At 38.7% G+C, this 20,312-nt stretch overlaps 1 protein-coding gene across 1 annotated transcript in view; it reads right to left on the reverse strand.

Moving 5' to 3' along the window:
* HECW1 (HECT, C2 and WW domain containing E3 ubiquitin protein ligase 1) overlaps window positions 1-20,312 on the reverse strand; it is a 253,203-nt gene that overhangs the window by 76,169 nt on the left and 156,722 nt on the right. The window contains exons 12-14 of the mRNA XM_065883673.1: window positions 18,764-18,885; window positions 16,439-16,624; window positions 1,781-1,915 (exon numbers count right to left, since the gene is read on the reverse strand). Of these exons, the coding sequence (XP_065739745.1) occupies window positions 1,781-1,915; window positions 16,439-16,624; window positions 18,764-18,885 (443 nt within the window). The remainder of the gene's footprint in view (window positions 1-1,780; window positions 1,916-16,438; window positions 16,625-18,763; window positions 18,886-20,312) is intronic.

Genomic DNA, 20,312 nt, shown 5'->3' on the forward strand with positions numbered 1-20,312 from the left:
TGTTTAGGGTTTTCATTGAGCGACTGACTTTTAAAAAAAATGAACCGTGGCGAATCTGTCTGCGGTACTGAGCTTCTTTTATCTTATGCAGTTACTCTATGTTAACACTGAAATTACCTTAATAATATTAAAGAGCTTGGACATTTTAAATACATTAAAATGGCATATTTCAAGTTGACGCAGAATTTTGAATTTATCCGTGATCATACCAAGACAATACATCTTGAAATTTCTGATGGGTTATAAAAGGGAGGGGGACTATACGTGCTGAGCTGACAAGTGGAGGCCTGGCTTTCTGTAGCCTGTGGACGTGTCTGCCGCTGAGTGCCTGGTATCTGAAGCGTCCTGAAACCCACAAAACCCTTGGGGAGATATAATACTCCCTTCTGCATGGTCACATACATATTTTATGTATATGCAGAAAGAGTTAACATGCTTTCAGAGGCATCCTAAAACAATGATATTTAAGATGACTCCATGAAATAAAAGTTCAATTTATCACACTGGCCTTAAACCATGAGTACCCTTGGTTGGAAATAGTTACGTTTCTCAGTGTATACAGATGAGTCCCCCGAAAAACCAGTAAAGATTTTCTTTTTGTACACTAAGCTTTCATTAAAACAACAAGCTCTTCCCCTGAGACTCATGTTTATTCCCTGGAGGCTGTCAGGTAGATGGTTATTTTCTGTTTCTCCAGAGACGTCCACTGTGGCTCTCCCTGGAATGACTCTCTGTGGGACCGTATAGATATATTTCTTTGCTTCCTATACCACTTTCTTCATTTTTTAACCTCATGGTAATCTAACTCTACAAGCTGCTTCATGGGAAATGGTTTTCAGAGCCCACACCTCCTGAGATCCTGGTGGTTTGTATGAAAAGAAGGTGTAGCTACTCGGGAAATGTCAGTGAGGACATAAAGGGATTTGCTCATTTTAATATCAAGAGCTGATTAGCGATAGAAGAGAGCTACGTTTTGAATTTTGATTTGAGAAAGGAGAACAGGAAAGGGTATGGGATATAGAAACAGGAATTCAGAAAGGCAAGGAACCTGATGTTTAAGAAAGGGGGCAGCCTTTTAGGTTGCTACGTAATATTGAGCAGTGTTCCCTGTGTTATAGGAAAAGAATTTGAAAAAGAATAGATACATGTATATGTATAACTGAATCACTTTGCTATACACCTGAAACTAACACAACATTGTTAATCAACTATACTCCATATAAAATAAAAAGTTAAAAAAAAAAAAGAAAGGGGGCAGCCTTTCACGGCCCAGTAGAAGATAACCATGTCGAGTGAAAGAAAATATAAATCAGGGAAGAGCAGATGGTAGGGTGGGAACAGAGTATTCATGTGGCCCAGTTGATTCCCCCAGTTTTCAGTCCAGGAATGCATTACTGAAGTCTTTTCCAGGATCCAGGGAGAGGTAGAAGTTTAAATGCAGTCATACGCTTCCACGGTCTTTTAAGAATTTACATGTGACCAGTGGGCCTGAGGAAGCACCTCTCCAGTCATAAGTGTAGGATGCATTTTCAGTCTCCTTTAAACTAGATCAATTTTTCAGTAGCGTGATTGTGTAGGACAAAAGGGGAGGCAGAAGGAAGGCAATCTGAAGATGGGTCTAGGGCACAAAGTGGGTGCCCCGAGTCCTCATCCACTCTGCTAAAGAACATACGGATATGGCTCAGCTCCTGGAGGAACAGACAACCCTAGATCCTGGCTCCACCAGCAGAGGCAGAGTCTATGGTCCTGTGAACGGTGGGGCAGGGGGAGAGGGGTTTACCTCTCCAGCGCTGTAACTTCGGAGTCTCTGGAGGTGCTGTCGATGTGTCAGATGGTTGGGAAGACGCCCATTCTGAAGAGGGATTCGGGGGTCAATGAAAGTGGTAGCTCGACTGTTGTGGTCCACGAAGAAAGACTATGGACAGACCAGGAAAGAGCACATGCATGAGAACCAGCCAAATGAAGCCAGTGATACCTGGGAGCACTCCAGGGCTCAGTCATCATGTTTACGTGTGTCTCTCCTTTTCATCTACTCAAAACTAGATGGAAGATGTGCCTCTGCTTCTGCTTGCTCAGCAGTTCCAAGAAGCAACGCCAGTCGCTGAGAATCACTTTACACGGTGGAGTCACGGAACAGTGAGCATAACACCTTACCTATCATGGGAAATAAGAGAAATGGAGCCTTTCATGGATAAAAGTCATTCTAGTAATCAATCATGTGTAAAGCATTTTGCTTATTTTTTAAATAAATGCTCTTCTTTTTGGTTATAGGATTAGCATAGTCTCACGGAGAAAAAAACTTGAAAAGGATAAAAACGTGGGAAGAAGGTAGCTAAAACCATCCCAAAGATTACAATCTAGAGGTAATCACCGAAATATTTTGGTGCATGTTTTCCATTTCTCTCTTCCTATGCAAATATACAAATATATACATACCTTCCCACATCAGCACCTACAATTTTGTTGTAAGATTTTTTCACCTATTATTTTATGAGCCTTTTCCTATGTTATTAAGTATTCTTTTAACACAGAATTTTATTGATTATATGGTGTTCAGTTTGATGAATGCATAATAATTAATTTCAGTACCCTCTATCATTGGACACTTGACTTTTTACTGTTTTATAATAATGCTTCAATAAACACTCTTGTGTATAAATCTTTGTGGCATGTCTGATTAGTGTATAAGTTCCAATATATGACAAAAGTCATTCTTTAAAACTAAAATTAGTTACCTTTCACAAAAGAGAAAATTAATACTTATTTTTTTTTCTTTTACAAAACCTTCTGTACTAGAAAATAAACTTTCAAATACTCTCTTCTGAGCAAAGTGTAATATTTGGTAACGACATCTGCCTTAAATGACCTCAACCAGTGCTTGTTTTAGACATGTTCAGGTGTCACCTGACAGAAGTAGGCCAAGAAATATTATACAGATTTAGAAATTATTCTTGGGGAATATGAGCTTATGATTTAAAGTACTGTAAACAAGACTCATTGTAAACGAATCTTTTTAAAAGCTTTATAAAATGTCATACAGGAAGCGGGTTTCATTAGGGAGATCAAAAATACTCACAGATACTAATCATGTGAATTAGTATCTGTGCCTGGTAATAAAATTTCCCAGAACAGCTTCCCACACAGAGCCAAAAAAGAGCTGTATGTCCAACAACATAGAGGGGACTGAAATGATGTCCCCTGAAACACCGTGTTAGATGCTCAAAAAATGATGCCAGTGATATAAAAAAAAATACAAGAATCTGAATAAGAATGAAATGTGAGTGGGAAAAAACCCAACATTTATCAACATGTTTACATGAGATTTTAAACACGCAAGTATAAGCTAAATTAGTGTATAGTAAAAGGAGACATTATTCAACTATATGTCAAAGTTTATAAATTAAAGTTAAATGGGTTCCTTATATATATGTATATGTGGTAATTTTTTAGTATAAATTCCTAAAAGTTGAGTTAATTACTAGGTTAAAAGTTAGGATAACATTTATGTTTATTGATCCATATTAACAAACTACCTTCACAAGAGCTGTACATATTTGTCGTCTTACCAAAAGTCCATGAACCCTTTTCACGGACTTTGCCAGTGCTGAGTATTGGAAAGAACTCTTAGAAATGTTGAATGGTAAATCATGATGAATTATAAGGGAAGCCAAACATTTCCTCCTAAGTTTATTTGTCAATTTCTTCATTGGAGTGTTGTCTACTTTGCCTTTTCCCTTTTTTGTTGTTGGGATGTTAAGATTTTCTTTAATTTAAACGTGCTTACTCATGTGCCTTCACACTGCTTTTGATTTTCGTTGGCTTTGTTTTCTAATACACAGAATTTTTTAGGTTCTTATGTATACAAATCTCTCAATTATTTCTCTCTAGCTAGAGGTCAGTTAAATGCTTAATTATATTTTTCTAGCTTTATTTTTGGTGGGTTAATTGTTTCTGGAAACTTATTTTGGTATGATGTGAAGTTGTAATTGGATTTTTTTCTCCAAGGGCTTATTTTTCTAAATCACCCATTCCCTATCGTTTCATTAAATATAAATTCTTATAAATACCACAGTGTGTTTCAGGAATATTTTATCTGTTCCAATGGTCTGTGGGAGTTTCACTGTTCCAATTATTAATGTCTGTAGGGCAAGTTTCCTCTTATTATTTATCTTTTCCAAAATTTTCTTAGGTATTCTTGCCTGTTTATTTCACTTTTCCAGATGAACCGATATTAATTTTATTAATTTCCAAAATAGTTTTAACTGGCAAATAATGATAATTTTGTCTCCTTTTTTACAAGGGCTCTTTTACCTTTTACCTCCTTTTTTTGTAATACATGCGAGAACTTCCAAAACAATGTTAAATAAGATACGGCCGCTGCAATCTTCTTGCTCTGTATTTTGATAGGAAAACTTACTAGGGTCCAATTGTAAAACAGGACGTGGTTCATTATGTTAAGGGATCCTTTATTTTGTCATGAAAACACACTTACTTTCCTACTTTTCTAAGACTATGTTTTACTTTTAAAACATAAATGTGTATTTCATTTTTATAAAGTACTTTTCTAGTATTTCTTAAAACGATCAACTGAAATTCCTCCTATAAACTCTTGGTTAAAATACTAGAGATAATAGATTTACTAGTGGTAAATGACCCTTATATCTTTGGGAGAAAATCTATTTAATTGTGGTGGGTCATTCTTTTAATATACTGTCAAATTCAACATTTTAATTTTTTAAATTTGTTTTTAATTTTTGTTTCAAAAGCATTTATTTATTTTTTGTTATGCTAATTACAGCCTTCACCAAATAGAGTATAAACTTGTATCTGCCAGGACAGTGTTTTACTTATCTCTAAGCCGCTCATGCTGTGGCACTGTATAGGTATAATACATAACTCAACAATTTGTGAGCACAATTCATGAATGCAGGACATGAGAACTTTGATTTCAAACACTTCAGTTTTAAATATGAGCTTTTTGGAACTCAAGTGAATTTCGTGTATAGCTTTTTTAAAAATTCAGATTTCCCTAGTTTTACTTGTACTCATCTGCGTACGTTTAGTTTTATACAATTTAATCACGTTCATGTATCCACCACCACCGTCAAGATACTGAACAGTTCAATCACCATAAGGACACTTCATGGGGCCCTTTCCCATTATACTTACCTCCCTTCCTTATTCCTCTACCCCATTCCATCCTTGACCCCTAGCCAATAACTTCTCCATTTCTGAATTTTTGTCACCTCAAGAATGCTATAAAAATGGAATCATACAGTATGTAACCTTTTGAGATTGACTTTTTTCACTTAATATGATTTCTGTGAGATTCATCCAAGTTGTTACATGTAACAGCAGTTCATTCTTTTTTTTTCATTGCTGATTACTTTTCTATGGTATGGATGTACTAAATTTGTGGCAACAGTTTTTGCTTTCCGCTTAGATTCATAAGCAAAGTTATAATGGCTTCATGAAATAAACTATGCAGTTTCTATTTTTTCCCATGTTCTGGAGTAGAGCATGAAGATATCTGGGAGTGGGAAAGGCATTCACTGATACATTCTCCAAATTATTCTATAAGTCTATTCAATTTTTTATATTTACCAAGTCAAATGTATATGAATATATATATATAATATGTAAATTATTCATTTCTTCTAGATTTTCTGTGATATCAAACATTTATTTAACTATTTGTTAAATAAAGAAAGAAATGTATTTTCTTTTTTCCTTTTAAAAATTTCCCTGCACCTGCTACATCTCATTTTGTTGATTTTATTTACTATTTATCTCTCTTCTACAACAACTCTTACATTTACTTCTTACATTGTTTTCTAATTCATACACTTCTGCCTTTTATTTTTTTCAAATAAACATTAAAATACATTTCTGCTTTAATTACTATTGCTTTTTTATCTTCTCTAAATCATTGATTTGGAAGCTTATATTTTATATTTATTTTTCTTCTTTGATAATAAAAACCAGTGCTGCTAGCCCTTTGAGTACATGCTTTCTTATCTCATGCTTTATTAAGTACTACTCTCTTGCATTTTCAATAACTTCTTAAAGATTTCTAAGTCTTAATTTTATTTAAAACCCAATAGTCACATAGAATATTGTTTTGAATTTCCAACTAGCCCAGTTTTTGTTTCTGATGGTGGTTTTTAAATTTGTTATTTAAAATTTGGCTTTATTGCTTGCGGCCATGGAATGCAACTTGAGTATTTTCTGCTTTTTTGTTTTCTTTGTGTTATAGAATGTTATCACTTAGAAAAATGGTCCATAGATCTTGAAAAGATGTTGTAAGCTCTTTTTTTTATTGTATTTATTCCTTGGTATTTTATTCTTTTTGGTATGATTTTAAATGGGATTATTTTCTTCTTTCTCTTTCTGATAGTTCACTATTAGTGAAGAGAAAAGCAACATATTTCTATATATTAATCTTGTATTCTTCAAATTTACTGAACTCTATTAGTTCTAATAGTTTTTTGGTAGACTTTAGGGTTTTCTATATAATTATGCCATCTGTAAATAGTGACTCTTACTTTTTTTCCTTCCAATTTTTGATATTTTTTATTTCTTTTCCTTGTCTAATTGCTGTGGCTAGAACTTACAACACTATGTTAAATAAAGGTGGCAAGAGTGGGCATCCTTGTGTTGTTCCTGGTTTTAGAGGAAAAGCTTTCAGTTTTTTACCATTGAGTATGATGTTGGCTGTGGGTGACAGTATGATGTGGATGTTTGTCATAAATGGCCTTTATTATGTTGGGATATGTTCCCTCTATACCAACTTTGTTGAGAGTTCTTTATCATAAATGGATGCTGAATTTTGACAAATGCATTTTCTGCATCTATTGAGATGATCATGTGATTTTTATCCTTCCTTTTGTTAATGTAGTGTATCCCATTGATTTGTGGATGTTCAACCATCCTTGCATTCCTGGAATAAATCCCACCTGATCATGGCATATGATCCTTTTAAGGTATTATTGAATTTGATTGGTTAGTATTTTGCTGAGCATTTTTAATCTACATTCATCAGAGATATTGCCCTGTAATTTTCTTTTTTTCATAGTGTCTTTGTCTGGTTTTGGTATCAGTGTAACAGTGGCCTCTGAGAATGATTTTGTGAGTGTTCCTGCCTCTTCAATTTTTTGGAATAAAATACCTAGGAATAAACTTAACCAAGGAAGTGAAAGACCTATACTCTGAAAACTATAAAACACTGATGAAGGAAACTGAAGATGATACAAAGGAATGGAAAGATATCCTGTGTTCATAGATAGGAAGAATTGTTAAAATTTCCATACTACTCAAAGCAATCTACAGATTTAATGCAACCTCTTTCAAAATACCTATGACATTTTCCACAGAACTAGAATAAATAATCCTAAAATTTATATGGAACCACAAAAGACCCAAAATTGCAAAAGCAATCTTGAGGAAAAAAGAACAAAGTTTTCATGCTCCCTGACTTCAGACAATACTACAAAGCTACAGTAATCAAAACAGCATGGTACTGGCATGAAAACAGACACACAGATCAATGGAACAGAATAGAGAATGCAGAAATAAGCCCATGCACTTATGATCAATTAATTTATGACAAAGAAGGCAAGAATATACAATGGAGGAAAAACAGTCTCTTCAATAAGAGGTGCTGGGAAAACTGGACAACTACATGTAAAAAAATGAAATTAGAACATTCACTAAACCATATATAGAAATCAACTCAAAACGGATTAAAGACCTAAATGTAAGACCTAAAACCAAAAACTCCTAGAAGAGAACACAGGCAGAACACTCTTTGACATAAATTGGACAAATATTTTTTGGGGCCTGTCTCCCAAGGCAAAAGAAAGAAAAGCAAAAATAAACAAATGGGACCTAATTAAACTTAAAAGCTTTTGGACAGCAAAGGGAACCATTGACAAAAAGACAACCTACTGAATGGGAGAAAAATACATGCAAATGATATGACTGATAAAGGTTAATAACCAAAATATATAAACAGTTCATATAACTCAATATTAAAAAAAAAAAGAACGTGATTAAAAATGGGCAGTAGGGGCTTCCCTGGTGGTGCAGTGGTTGAGAGTCCACCTGCCGATGCAGGGGACATGGGTTCGTGCCCCAGTCCGGGAAGACCCCACATGCTGCAGAGCGGCTGGGCCTGTGAGCCATGGCCGCTGAGCCTGTGCGTCTGGAGCCTGTACTCCGCAACGGGAGAGGCCACAGCAGTGAGAGGCCTGCGTACCGTGAAAAAAAAAAAAAAAATGGGCAGAAGACCTGAGTAGACATTTTTCCAAAGAAGATATACAGTTGGTCAACAGGCACATGAAAAGATGCTCAACATTGCTAATCACCAGAAAATTGCAAATCAAAACCAGAATGAGATATGTCACCTCACCCTGTCAGAAGGGCTATTTTCAAAAAGTCTACAAACAACAAATGATGGTGAGGATGTGGAGAAAAGAAAACCCTAGGACATTCTTTTTTTTTTTTTTAACATCTTTATTGGAGTATAATTGCTTTACAATGGTGTGCTAGTTTCTGCTTCATAACAAAGCGAATCAGTAATACATGTACATATGTTCCCATATCTCTTCCCTCTTGCGTCTTCCTCCCTTGCACCCTCCCTATCCCACTCCTCTAGGTGGTCAAAAAGCACCAAGCTGATCTCCCTGTGCTATGCGGCTGCTTCCCACTAGCTATCTATTTTACATTTGGTAGTGTATATATGTCCGTGTCACTCTCTCACTTTGTCACAGCTTACCCTTCCCCCTCCCCATATCTTCAAGTCCATTCTCTAGTAGGTCTGTGCCTTTATTCCCACCTTACTCCTAGGTTCTTCAAGACTTTTTCTTTTCTTAGATTCCATATATATGTGTTAGCATATGGTATTTGTTTTTCTCTTTCTGACTTACTTCACTCGGTTTGACAGACTCTAGGTCCATCCACCTCACTACAAATAACCCAATTTCGTTTCTTTTTATGGCTGAGTAATATTCCATTGTATATATGTGCCACATCTTCTTTATCTATTCATCTGTTGATGGACACTTAGGTTGCTTCCATCTCCTGGCTATTGTAAATAGAGCTGCAATGAACATTGTAGTACATGACTCTTTTTGAATTATGGTTTTCTCAGGGTATATGCCCAGTAGTGGGATTGCTGGGTCATACGGTAGTTCTATTTGTAGTTTTTTAAGGAACCTCCATACTGTTCTCCATAGTGGCTGTACCAATTCACATTCCCACCAGCAGTGCAAGAGTGTTCCCTTTTCTCCACACTCTCTCCAGCATTTATTGTTTCTAGATTTTTTGATGATGGCTATTCTGACCGGTGTGAGATGATATCTCATTGTAGTTTTGATTTGCATTTCTCTAATGATTAATGATGTGAGCATTCTTTCATGCGTTTGTTGGCAATCTGTATATCTTTGGAGAAATGTCTATTTAGGTCTTCTGCCCATTTTTGGATTGGGTTGTTTTTTTGTTATTGAGCTGCATGAGCTGCTTGTAAATTTTGGAGATTAATCCTTTTTCAGTTGCTTCATTTGCAAATATTTTCTCCCATTCTGAGGGTTGTCTTTTGGTCTTGTTTATGGTTTCCTTTGTTGTGCACAAGCTTTGAAGTTTCATTAGGTCCCATTTGTTTATTTTTCTTTTTATTTCCATTTCTCTAGGAGGTGGGTCAAAAAGGATCTTGCTGTGATTTATGTCATAGAGTGTTCTGCTTATGTTTTCCTCTAAGAGTTTGATAGTTTCTGGCCTTACATTTAGGTCTTTAATCCATTTTGAGCTTATTTTTGTGTATGGTGTTAGGAAGTGTTCTAATCTCATACTTTTACATGTACCTGTCCAGTTTTCCCAGCACAGAGAATCCCAAAGATGCTACCAGAAAACTACTAGAGCTAATCAATGAATTTGGTAAAGTAGCAGGATACAAAATTAATGCACAGAAATCTCTGGCATTCCTATACACTAATGATGAAAAAGCTGAAAGTGAAATTAAGAAAACACTCCCATTTACCATTGCAACAAAAAGAATAAAATATCTAGGAATAAACCTACCTAAGGAGACAAAAGACCTGTATGCAGAAAATTAAAAGACTCTGATGAAAGAAATAAACGATGATACAAATAGATGGAGAGATATACCATATTCTTGGATTGGAAGAATCAACATTGTGAAAATGACTGTACTACCCAAAGCAATCTACAGATTCAATGCAATCCCTATCAAACTACCACTGGCATTTTTCACAGAACTAGAACAAAAAATTTCACAATTTGTATGGAAACACAAAAGACCCCAAATAACCAAAGCAACCTTGAGAACGAAAAACGGAGGTGGAGGAATCAGGCTCCCTGACTTCAGACTATACTACAAAGCTACAGTAATCAAGACAGTATGGTACTGGCACAAAACCAGAAATATAGATCAATGGAACAGGATAGAAAGCTCAGAGATAAACCCGCACACATATGGTCACCTTATCTTTGATAAAGGAGGCAAGAATATACAGTGGAGAAAAGACAGCCTCTTCAATAAGTGGTCCTACTACATTCTTGATGGGAATGTAAATAGGTGCAGCCACTGTGAAAACAGAATGGAGGTTCCTCAAAAAAATTAAAAATAGAACTATCATATGAGCCACTAATTCCACTCCTGGGTATATATCTAAAGAAAATGAAAACATTAATTCAAAAGATACATGCACCTCAGTGTTCACAGAAGCATTATTTACAATAGCCAAGATATGGAAGCAATCTAAGTGTCCATCAACAGATGAATGGATAAAGTCGAGCTGTATGTATGTAGTGTGTGTGTGTGTATACACACACACACACACGCACAGATTGATATACTAATAAGCTATAAAAAAGAATGAAATTCTGACATTTGCAACAACATGGATGGACATATAGGTTATTATGCTTAGTGAAGTAAGTCAGATGGAGAAAGACAAATACCGTATGTTATCACTTATATGCGGAATCTAAAAAATAAAACTAATTAATGAATATAACAAAGGAGAAACAGACTCTCAGATATAGAAAACGAACTAGTGGTTACCAGTGGGGAGAAGGAGGGGGGAGGGGCAAGATAGGGTAGGGATTTAAGAGATACAATCTACTATGTATAAAATGACTAATCAACAAGGATATATTGTACAACACAGGGAATTATAGCCATTATTTTATAATAACTGTAGATGGAGTACAAGCTATAAAAATGTTGAATCACAACTGAAACTAATGTTATATTGCAAGTCAATTATACTTCAATTAAAAAAATAAAAGATTATTAAAAATTGTGGTAAAATATAAAATTTGTCATTTTAATTATTTTTAAGTGTACAATTTAATGGCATTACGTACATTCTCTTTGTCATGCAGCCATCATCACTATTCATCTTCTAAATTTTTTCACTTTTCAAAACTGAAACTATGGCTCCATTAAAAAATAACTCCTCATTCCCTCCTCCCCTCACTTCCTGGTAACCTCTATTCTACTTTCTGTTTCTATGAATACTATTTTAGATATCTCATATGGGATATAATATTTGTCCTTTTGTGTCTGACTTATTTAACTTAGCATAATGTTTTCGAGGTTAATTCATGTTGTAGCATGTCAGATTTTCATTCCTTTTTAAGGATGAAAAATGTTCCATTGTATGCATATAACACATTTTGTTTACCCATTCATGTAAGCTCTATTTTTCCACCTTTATTGAGAAACACTTGACAGATAAAAATTGTACGTAATTAAGATCATAGGTTTTTGAAAGAGATTGCATTAAATTTAAATAAAAGAAAAATAAATTTTTCTTTATATAATATGTATGTTGTTCTTTGGTTCACAAGGTATATATGATTATTGTATCTTTATTTTAATTGCACCATTGATTAGTATAAAATTTTTCTCTGACTCCATTTTAATGATCTGAATTTCAACTCTCCTTTGTATGATATTAATACACCATCACTGATTTTTCTGTTATTGTTTTCACACTATATTAAATATTTATTCTTTTACTATTAAACTTTCTGAATCATTTCTTAGGTATGTTTCTTTTTAAGCTGGGTTTGTTTGCTATCAAATCTGATAGTATCTCCTTTTGGTAAGGAGATACTATTTCTTACTAGGAATACTAAGTTCATCCTATTTCCACCTGCTGCCACGACTGTTATGCCTGGCTTTACTGTTATTTTATTTTATTAATTTAATTTTCTTTCCTTCCTTGTGGAATTTTTTGTGCGTTTTGTTATATCAACTGTATTTTGTTTGATTTTATCTTTTGTAGGAATTCAAAAGAGAATACTCTTGCTTTAAATGGTAAAATGGTTGCTTTTTAAGTTTGTCAAATAACTATATTTAGCCATTGTTTTTCAAATTATCCGCTTTGACCCCCCCTTACACCCAACTAGGAACTTAGCACAACTTTCCTTGCCCTGTTCACTAACCCACTTCCTGTTTCCTTATTTTTTAATTCTGGTCTGTGGATATTGGTCCAGATTGTTCTTATACACGTATTCCATTTTTATTATACATATTTTCCCATATTTTATTGAGCCTTTTCCAATTTATTTTAAAGCATTAAAATCTTAAAGCAATTATTTACACTTATATTTGTGGATTTGATTGATTTTAAATACCCACCACCATAGTTTTTAATGCTATGATTTTCCCATTATTGATTTCCTCTGCTTTATTTGTGAGTCATCTGGAGAATGGTTTTCTTAGGGCAGGCAAAAGAGTAGGGTGAGCTCTGAAATCTTGTACATGAGGTTTCTTCCCTACTGTCGTCACACTTCAATGATAACAATTTTTCTGGAAATAGGATTATTGGGCTACTACCTTTCTCATCAATAACCTGTAGTCATTGCTCTCTGGGTTTCTACAGTTTAGTTTTATGGATGGGAAGTTTGAAGCTTGTCTTATTTTAATTCTTTTGTAAATAACGTTCACATTATCATGGCTGTATATTGATAAGATTTTTTAAACCTCTAAAGACATTCCAGAGTATGTGTAGATATAGCATTTATTTTAATTAACTTTACTGTAACTCAGTGAGTCCAATTAACCTGCCCACCTGAACAGTTTGTTGTAGATCAAAGTTGTATTTTCAATATTTAACAATTTAATATATTTAATATTTACTTATTGCTACTGCATTCTGATTTCTTCTTGAAGAACATCTATAAGTCATTCATCCAACGGAGATTTATTGAGGGCCAACTATGTGCCAGGCACTATTCTAGGCCCTTAGAGGGTTCATCAATGAGTAACACAAAGATCCCTGCTCTCAAGGAGCTTAAAATTCTGCCAGGAGAAACAGACAAAACAGTAAATCAAGTAAATATGTAACTTATATAGCAGAGCACACGGGTAAGGGATCTTGAGGGATCTTGTAATATTAAATTGGTCAATATTAAACTGGTTCTTGCTGAGGAGATGAGATATATATTTTTTCTTTTTTTTGGTTTTTACATTTTTTTTTCCACTTTATGCTTTACTGTTTGCAATCTGGTGCCTTCCTTGTGCTTTGGGGGCTGTTTCCATGTTCATATTCTATATTAATGATTTGATTTTACATAGTGTCAGTTCTGCTCTGTTTTATCCCTATGCTATTACATTTTGTTGTTCCTTGCGATCTTAAAACATTTATTTAGCCCACGTCCTTTTCTTTTCTTGTTTTTAATTGTAGTAAGAACACCTAACGTGAGTTTTAGTTTCTTACACATTTTTTTTTATTTTACTTATTTATTTATTTTTGGCTGCGTTGGGTCTTCACTGCTGCATGCGAGCTTTCTTCAGTTGTGGCGAGCGGGGGCTAGTCTTCGCTGTGGTGTGCAGGCTTCTCATTGTGGTGGCTTCTCTTGTTGTGGTGCACAGGCTCTAGGTGTGTGGGCTTCAGTAGTCGTGGCACGCAGACCCAGAAGTTGTGACTCATGGGCTCTAGAGCTCAGCCTCAGTAGTTGTGGCGCACGGGCTTAGTTGCTCCGTGGCACGTGGGATCTTCCCAGACCAGGGCTCGAACCCGTGTCTCCTGCGTTGGCAGGTGGACTCTTAACCACTGCGCCATCTACAGGGAAGTCCCTGCAACAAATTTTAAAGTGTATAGTACAGTACTGTTAACTATAGGTACCATATCGTATAGCTGATCTCTAGAGCTTATTCATTTTGTGTAACAAAGACTCTCTACCCATTGAACAGAAACTCCCCACTTCCTCCTGCTCCCATCCCTTGGCAACCACCATTCTACTCTGTTTCTATGAGCTCGAGCAGATCTCTCGTATAAATGGAATAGTGCAGTTTTTGTCCTCCTGTGACTACCTAATTTCATTTAACATAATGTCTTCCATGTTCATCCACGTTGGAACATGTGTCAGAATCCCCTTCTTTTTTAAGGCTACATAATACCCCATTGTATGTATACACCACATTTTCTTTATCCATTCATCCATCAACAGACATTTAGGTTGTTTCCATATCTGGGCTATTTGATTAATGCTGCAAAGAACACAGGAGTATGGATATCTCTCTGAGGTTTTGATTTCAGTTCATTTGGATCAATACCCAGAGTGGGATTGCTATATCCCACGGTGGTTCTGTTTTCTTATGTCTGCTTGCTCTCAGATTGTTTTCTGTGTGTGGCTTCTTTGTGCTCAACAGAAGTCATACCGTCTCGTGCCATTCTGTGTATGATAAGCAGATTATCTTTAAAATGTTCATTTCTATTTTCTGAAGAAAATTATATGCTTTTTCTCAAGATAAAGATTCTGTTTCCTTCATGTAGTAGTAGGTCTTCAGAGGTCCCTTCTTATTTTGTTGCTATGTGTTCAGTCCTTAGTAGAGGCCGCCTCCATCTCATGCCTGCCACAGATGGGGTCTCACCTGTCTCACCACCCGAAGTCCCACCACCTCTTGGATAACCATCCTCCTTAGCACAGCCCTGGAGCCAACTCGAGGCTCACATGCAATCTCCACTGATGCTGGGCGGAGGCTGTGTCCACCTTCCTCAGATTTCCAAAACAACAAATGAGTCAGAGGCCATTCTGTCCGCCTTGTGGGGATGACAGTGCATTCAAAGACACCAAACAGCTCGGCCCCAGCCCTCCTCTTCCTACACAGTACACACTAAAAGTGAAGGCTGTTGACTCTGAACATGTCAATAAAGAAAGAAGCAGACTGGCCGAGCGAGGAACAAGAAGATGGTCCAGTGTTCTGGAACCTGCTCTGTTTCTTTTGCATAGAAAGTTATCACCACACCATGAAAATGACCATGTGTCACTGTCATTCTCCCAGTGGAGGCAAAACCCAGTAAACAAGGAAGTCCTGGGGAACGAAATCTGGCTGTGGTGGCTTTTTGCATACACGAGGCACCCCTCGCCCAGTTCATCCCCGACTACAGAGCTGGTCATAGACAGTCATTGTACTGATGGACTTGCATTAATTAGTGAACACAATCTTTCCCCCCATACTCCAGAGAGCCCAGGTTCTTAGGCACGATAAAATGTTTGTGGGGGAATTTCTGGCTCCCAGGGCACGGTGATGTCCTATCAACCCACTTTGGGGAACCATGGCTTTGCATGTTCACCATCACAGAGGAAAGGAGCTGTGTGATGCAGTTTCCCACTTAGACATGTGTCTGCTGGCAACACTTCTGATTCCTTTGCCACTAAAAGAGGGAGGGATTCTCTCTACCAAAGTTTGTAAAAGATTACACAGGGACAATTCCTTGGTAAACTGTTTGGCCTTGTCTTATAAGTACACTGAGATGGCTGATGGTGATTAAGGAAAAGCATCCTCGCTTTAGCAGACTCAGCTAGGCTTCTAGAGCATCCCCGGGAAAGCCCAGTTTTGGTTAAGGTCACATGAAAGCAAAATGCAAGCCAGAAACATTGCACGGGTCCAATTCACCCGGTCCCTGTTTGCCAGGCTGTTTTAATAACTGAAGGCTTATTAGGGAAATCACAATGAGTAATCTAATAATGTCACTCCCAGTTAGCTAATAATTTCATTACCTGAGAGTGAGCTGTCTAAGGAGGCAAAACAATAGAAAGGTCATGGAACAGAATCTGGTTTCAGGTTCCAAACCGAAAGCCAGTTCCAGATCTCAGCTGGGTGTGACACTGTCCCCCCACCGCCAACACCCCACCCCTTCCCCACCCAGAGAACACATAGCAATGTCACAACTTGGTGGAGGTGCTACTGGCACCAGTGGGCAGAGCCAGGGATGCTTGAAAACATCCCGCACATCACAAGACAGAAACCCAGGTGTGGGTAGTTACCCCTCCTTCCTTCCTGGTGGCCAATGGCACGTCTGAGGCACAGCCTTCCCTGTCCTCCCCACGCTCCCTCCTCACCGCCTGCTCACCAGTGTTCTCCTTTTGCTGTAAGGCCCCCCACTGCAGCCAGGCTCACCTTTCCCTGCTGGTCTGTTTTGACCTCCCAGCCCCGGGGCAATTCCAGCCGAGTGTCCGCAAACATGTTGATGAAATTCACCAAGTCCCGGTTGTGCTGGTAGCGTTCAAAGTTGCGCGCGTCCCGCCGGACCTTGAGGATCATGTGCTTCAAGCAGGTGCTACTGGTGAAGACTCGGTAGGCACTCTGAGAGGGGTCGGGGCCAACGGGGAAGGCAGTGGGGATTAGGAGAAACAGACCAAGCGTACTTTGAGCCCCTTAATGGGATGTGATGTGATTGCTACACAGGGATTTACTGTGAGCCTTGGGCGTTGGGGGTGGGGTGTAGAGCTCTTGCTGCAGAAGTAAACGCCTGCCCCCCGTAAACACACACGGACCTCCGGGCTGTCTGGCTCTACCGCTGCTTCAGCATCCTGGACGCTGTCGACCTGCCCTGCATCTCAGAGCTGCCCTCCTCCTTCCCCCCTCCTCCCACCCCAGCAGGGCTCTGCTCTCTCAAGTCTCCCTCTGACCCTCTGAGCATCTCCTTCCTCTCCGTCCGGCTGCCTCCTCTGACTGCACAGGTGCGCCCGTGCTCCATCTTAGCTGTCTTTATAGCAGGGTGTATTAATTAAGGTTCCCTGTGGATTTAGGGCTGACCTTCAGAGGTCTGCTAGGTAAAAACTGTGTGTGTGTGTGTGCGTGCGTGCGTGCGTGTGTGTGTGTGTGTGTGTGTGTGTGTAGGGGTCGGGGGATGAGAAGAAGTGAAGAAAGTTGCACGAGTTTCTCGTTGTGCCAAGTAAGCATTTTATGCTACCTGGGGCTGGTGTGTGCGTGTGGTTCAAGGAGAGACTGCTCACAGCCAGAGCAGGCTGGGGCAGTGGCTCATTCCAGCTCAGGGCCACCTGGTGCCCAGTGCTGAGGGCATCACTACTTGGCATCCTTGCCCCCCTTCGTGACTCCCCCACCTGCACCGCTGGGCAGCTGCTCTGGGTTTAACCACTGGATGTCCCAGAGGCTTCTCCAATATAACCTGCTCAAAACTGGTCCCTCCTCCCCTGCCATAGCCTACATCACTTAATCAAACTACTGCTAACTGGGGACATGACCACCTAACTCAGGGGCCCGAAGCAGAGAGGACTCACTCTCTGGAGTCCTCATCTCCCATCCCCCTCCATCACAGTGGCCCCAAGCGCGACTGAAATAGCTCCCGAGCAGAGTCATTCTTTCTCTGCTCCCAGCCCCTTCCGTAAGGCAGCCCTTGATCATTGCTCACTTGAGCGCTTGAACCAGCCTCTGGTCTTAGCCCCCTCAGTCCCTCTCCCACAGTTCTGCCAGAGAAAAGAATTCCTCAAACACTGGATCATGTAACTGATGATAACATCGGAGACTGCTGGCTCCTGTCGCCTACTGAGGTAGATCCAGGTTCCTTTCCGTGACGTACCAGGCAATTTGCTGCTCATCTCTCCACGCCCTCTTCCCAGGTCTGCCTGTCGCCACACTCCAGCCTCACTGGACCCAGCCCCAGGCTGAGTCCTTCCTCCTGCAGCCTGGAACCTCTGCCCCTCCCACTTTCAACCTTCAGGACTGAATTCAGCTCAGGAAACACAGGACCACTCCCTGTGTTTCCCGAGCATCTTGTTCCTCCCTGAGGTCAGGTACTGTCCTGTCACGTTAGACACATCTCTGCACGTCTGTTGCTCCACAAAACGAGGAGCTTCTGCTCAGCCGGTGTCACCCTAATCTGTCTTTATGACTCCAGCACTTAGATCTGTGCCTGAACTGCAGGAAACATTTGTCGAATGAGAAAAGTAATGACTATAGTAATATAATGTCATTGCTTCCTCGACAATACCAAAAAAAAAAAAAGACAAAAACTACATATGTAAAAATCACATCAAACTTACCTTAAGCATGTTACTTGCAAAACTAATTATAGGAAAAGGAAACCTAGTTATTTATCTATTCTAAAATTTCTTTAATGAAAGTGATTTTATAAAATGATTCAGGCTGAAGGGAATCCGTCAACTTCATAATTGTGTTCCTTAAAAATGTTAACAATAATAAAAACACATCTTTGTTTCCAAATCACTTTCACTGCTATTAACACATCTGAACCTAACAAAAACCCACAGAAGCGACAGCATTTCCAAATCTAGCTTTTCTCCTTTTTGGGAGACTCACAGAGAGCAAAAAAAGAGCCATCTTTTTTCTTTTCTCTCTTTTTTTTTTTCTTGCCTTAGTTAAAATGCTATCCTCTTTAATCTATCCAATGACTTTGCAAAGTTGTGTTTCAGGTCTTGCTGGAAGCCAGGCCAGGCCCCTTCTGTGTGTGGGAACACTCACGTAATTGGCGTGCAGTACGGTGAAGAACTCGGGGTTGGTGATGAACTTGACAGCTGGGGACTGTAGCAGCAAGGTGATTTTTTGTGAGTTCACTGGAGAAAGTGACCCATCTCTCCTCAGATCTGGAAAAAGCGAAGCAAAGCAACGAAAGGCATTGGGAAAAGATCGTTTCAAATAGGGGACTTCTCTCTCATGGCACCAGCAGCCCACAAGCCTTCACCTGCACAGCTGGAGAGGACTGCTGTTTTGAAGAGTGATCTGACCAGCTGTCGCAGCGATAGGGCCAGGTGTCCTATCACTCGGTGTCTGTCAGTTAAGAATCATTATTTCCTAGGAGTGTTCCTGTACAATTTCAGTTAGGATCAAGTCCTTGAATACCTCATCCCTTTTATCCCAATGACTTTTTTCTTACTTTCTTTATAAGTTGCTCACCATAGCTATGAGAATTTGTTTGCAGAAAGGACCACAATTCTTCCCCTGCCGCATCCCCATTGGTATGGAACTTTGCAACCCTGTTGAATCGAGCTGGCCTTGTGCCTTGCTTTAACCAACAGAATTTGCCAGAGGTTCTGAGCGGCCTGTGGGTCCCCACTTTCTCTCCCTCAACACGAGAACAGTCTGTGCAAGATGAAAAGCCATGGGGAGTGGGGACAAGCCGCCCCGGCTGAGGCCACATCAGGCCAGCCAGCTTGCAGCCAATTCCACAGCTGACCAAGGATGCAGGTGTGAGCCCAGTGACCTGAGGAACCACCCAGCAGGCCTCAGCTCAAGTTGCCCACCTGCAGGATTGAGGGCTAAATGCATGGCTGTGAACTTAAGCTTTGGATGGCTTGTTATACAGCAAATGCCACCGGATCCAATACCAAACCCAGAAAGAAATTTTCTGTTCCTTTTTCCTCATGTTTCTAATTACTCCACCACTTTACTACATCTCTATCAGAGATTAATAGAAATTAATAATAGAAATACATAAACTAGTCAGTTTAGTTAGTATATCTGATAAAATGAATAGAATGGAGGCAATTAAAATAGTTGGTGGAACTCTGTACATACATATTTAAAAGAGGGCGTGAAAATGTCCACTCTTCTGCTTTTGCAGAGAGAGCTGAGACCTGGCAGTACAGGAAGCACATGGCTGTTTGCTCCGAATGTTCTAGAGCCGTCAATCTGCCATCATTTACCCAGTTCAAAAAGAAACTGGGTTATTAGGATGTTACAGTAATAATCTTACGCTATTACAGGTATAAAAAGCAGAAGCCAATCTCTTCAGAGAAAACAATCTTATGGTTACCAAAAGGGAAAGGAAGGGAGGGGATAAATTAGGAATTTGGGGATTAACAGATACACACTACTATATATAAAATAGATAACCAACAAGGACCTACTGTATAGCACAGAGAACTATATACAATATCTTGTAATAGCCTATAATGAAAAAGAGTCTGAAAAAGAATATATATGTATAACTGAATCCCTTTGCTGTACACCTGAAACTAACACAACATTGTAAATCAACTCTACTCCAATTAAAAAAAAGAAGAAGTCAATC

Source organism: Phocoena phocoena, chromosome 9 (assembly GCF_963924675.1).
Source record: "Phocoena phocoena chromosome 9, mPhoPho1.1, whole genome shotgun sequence".
NCBI lineage: Eukaryota > Metazoa > Chordata > Mammalia > Artiodactyla > Phocoenidae > Phocoena > Phocoena phocoena.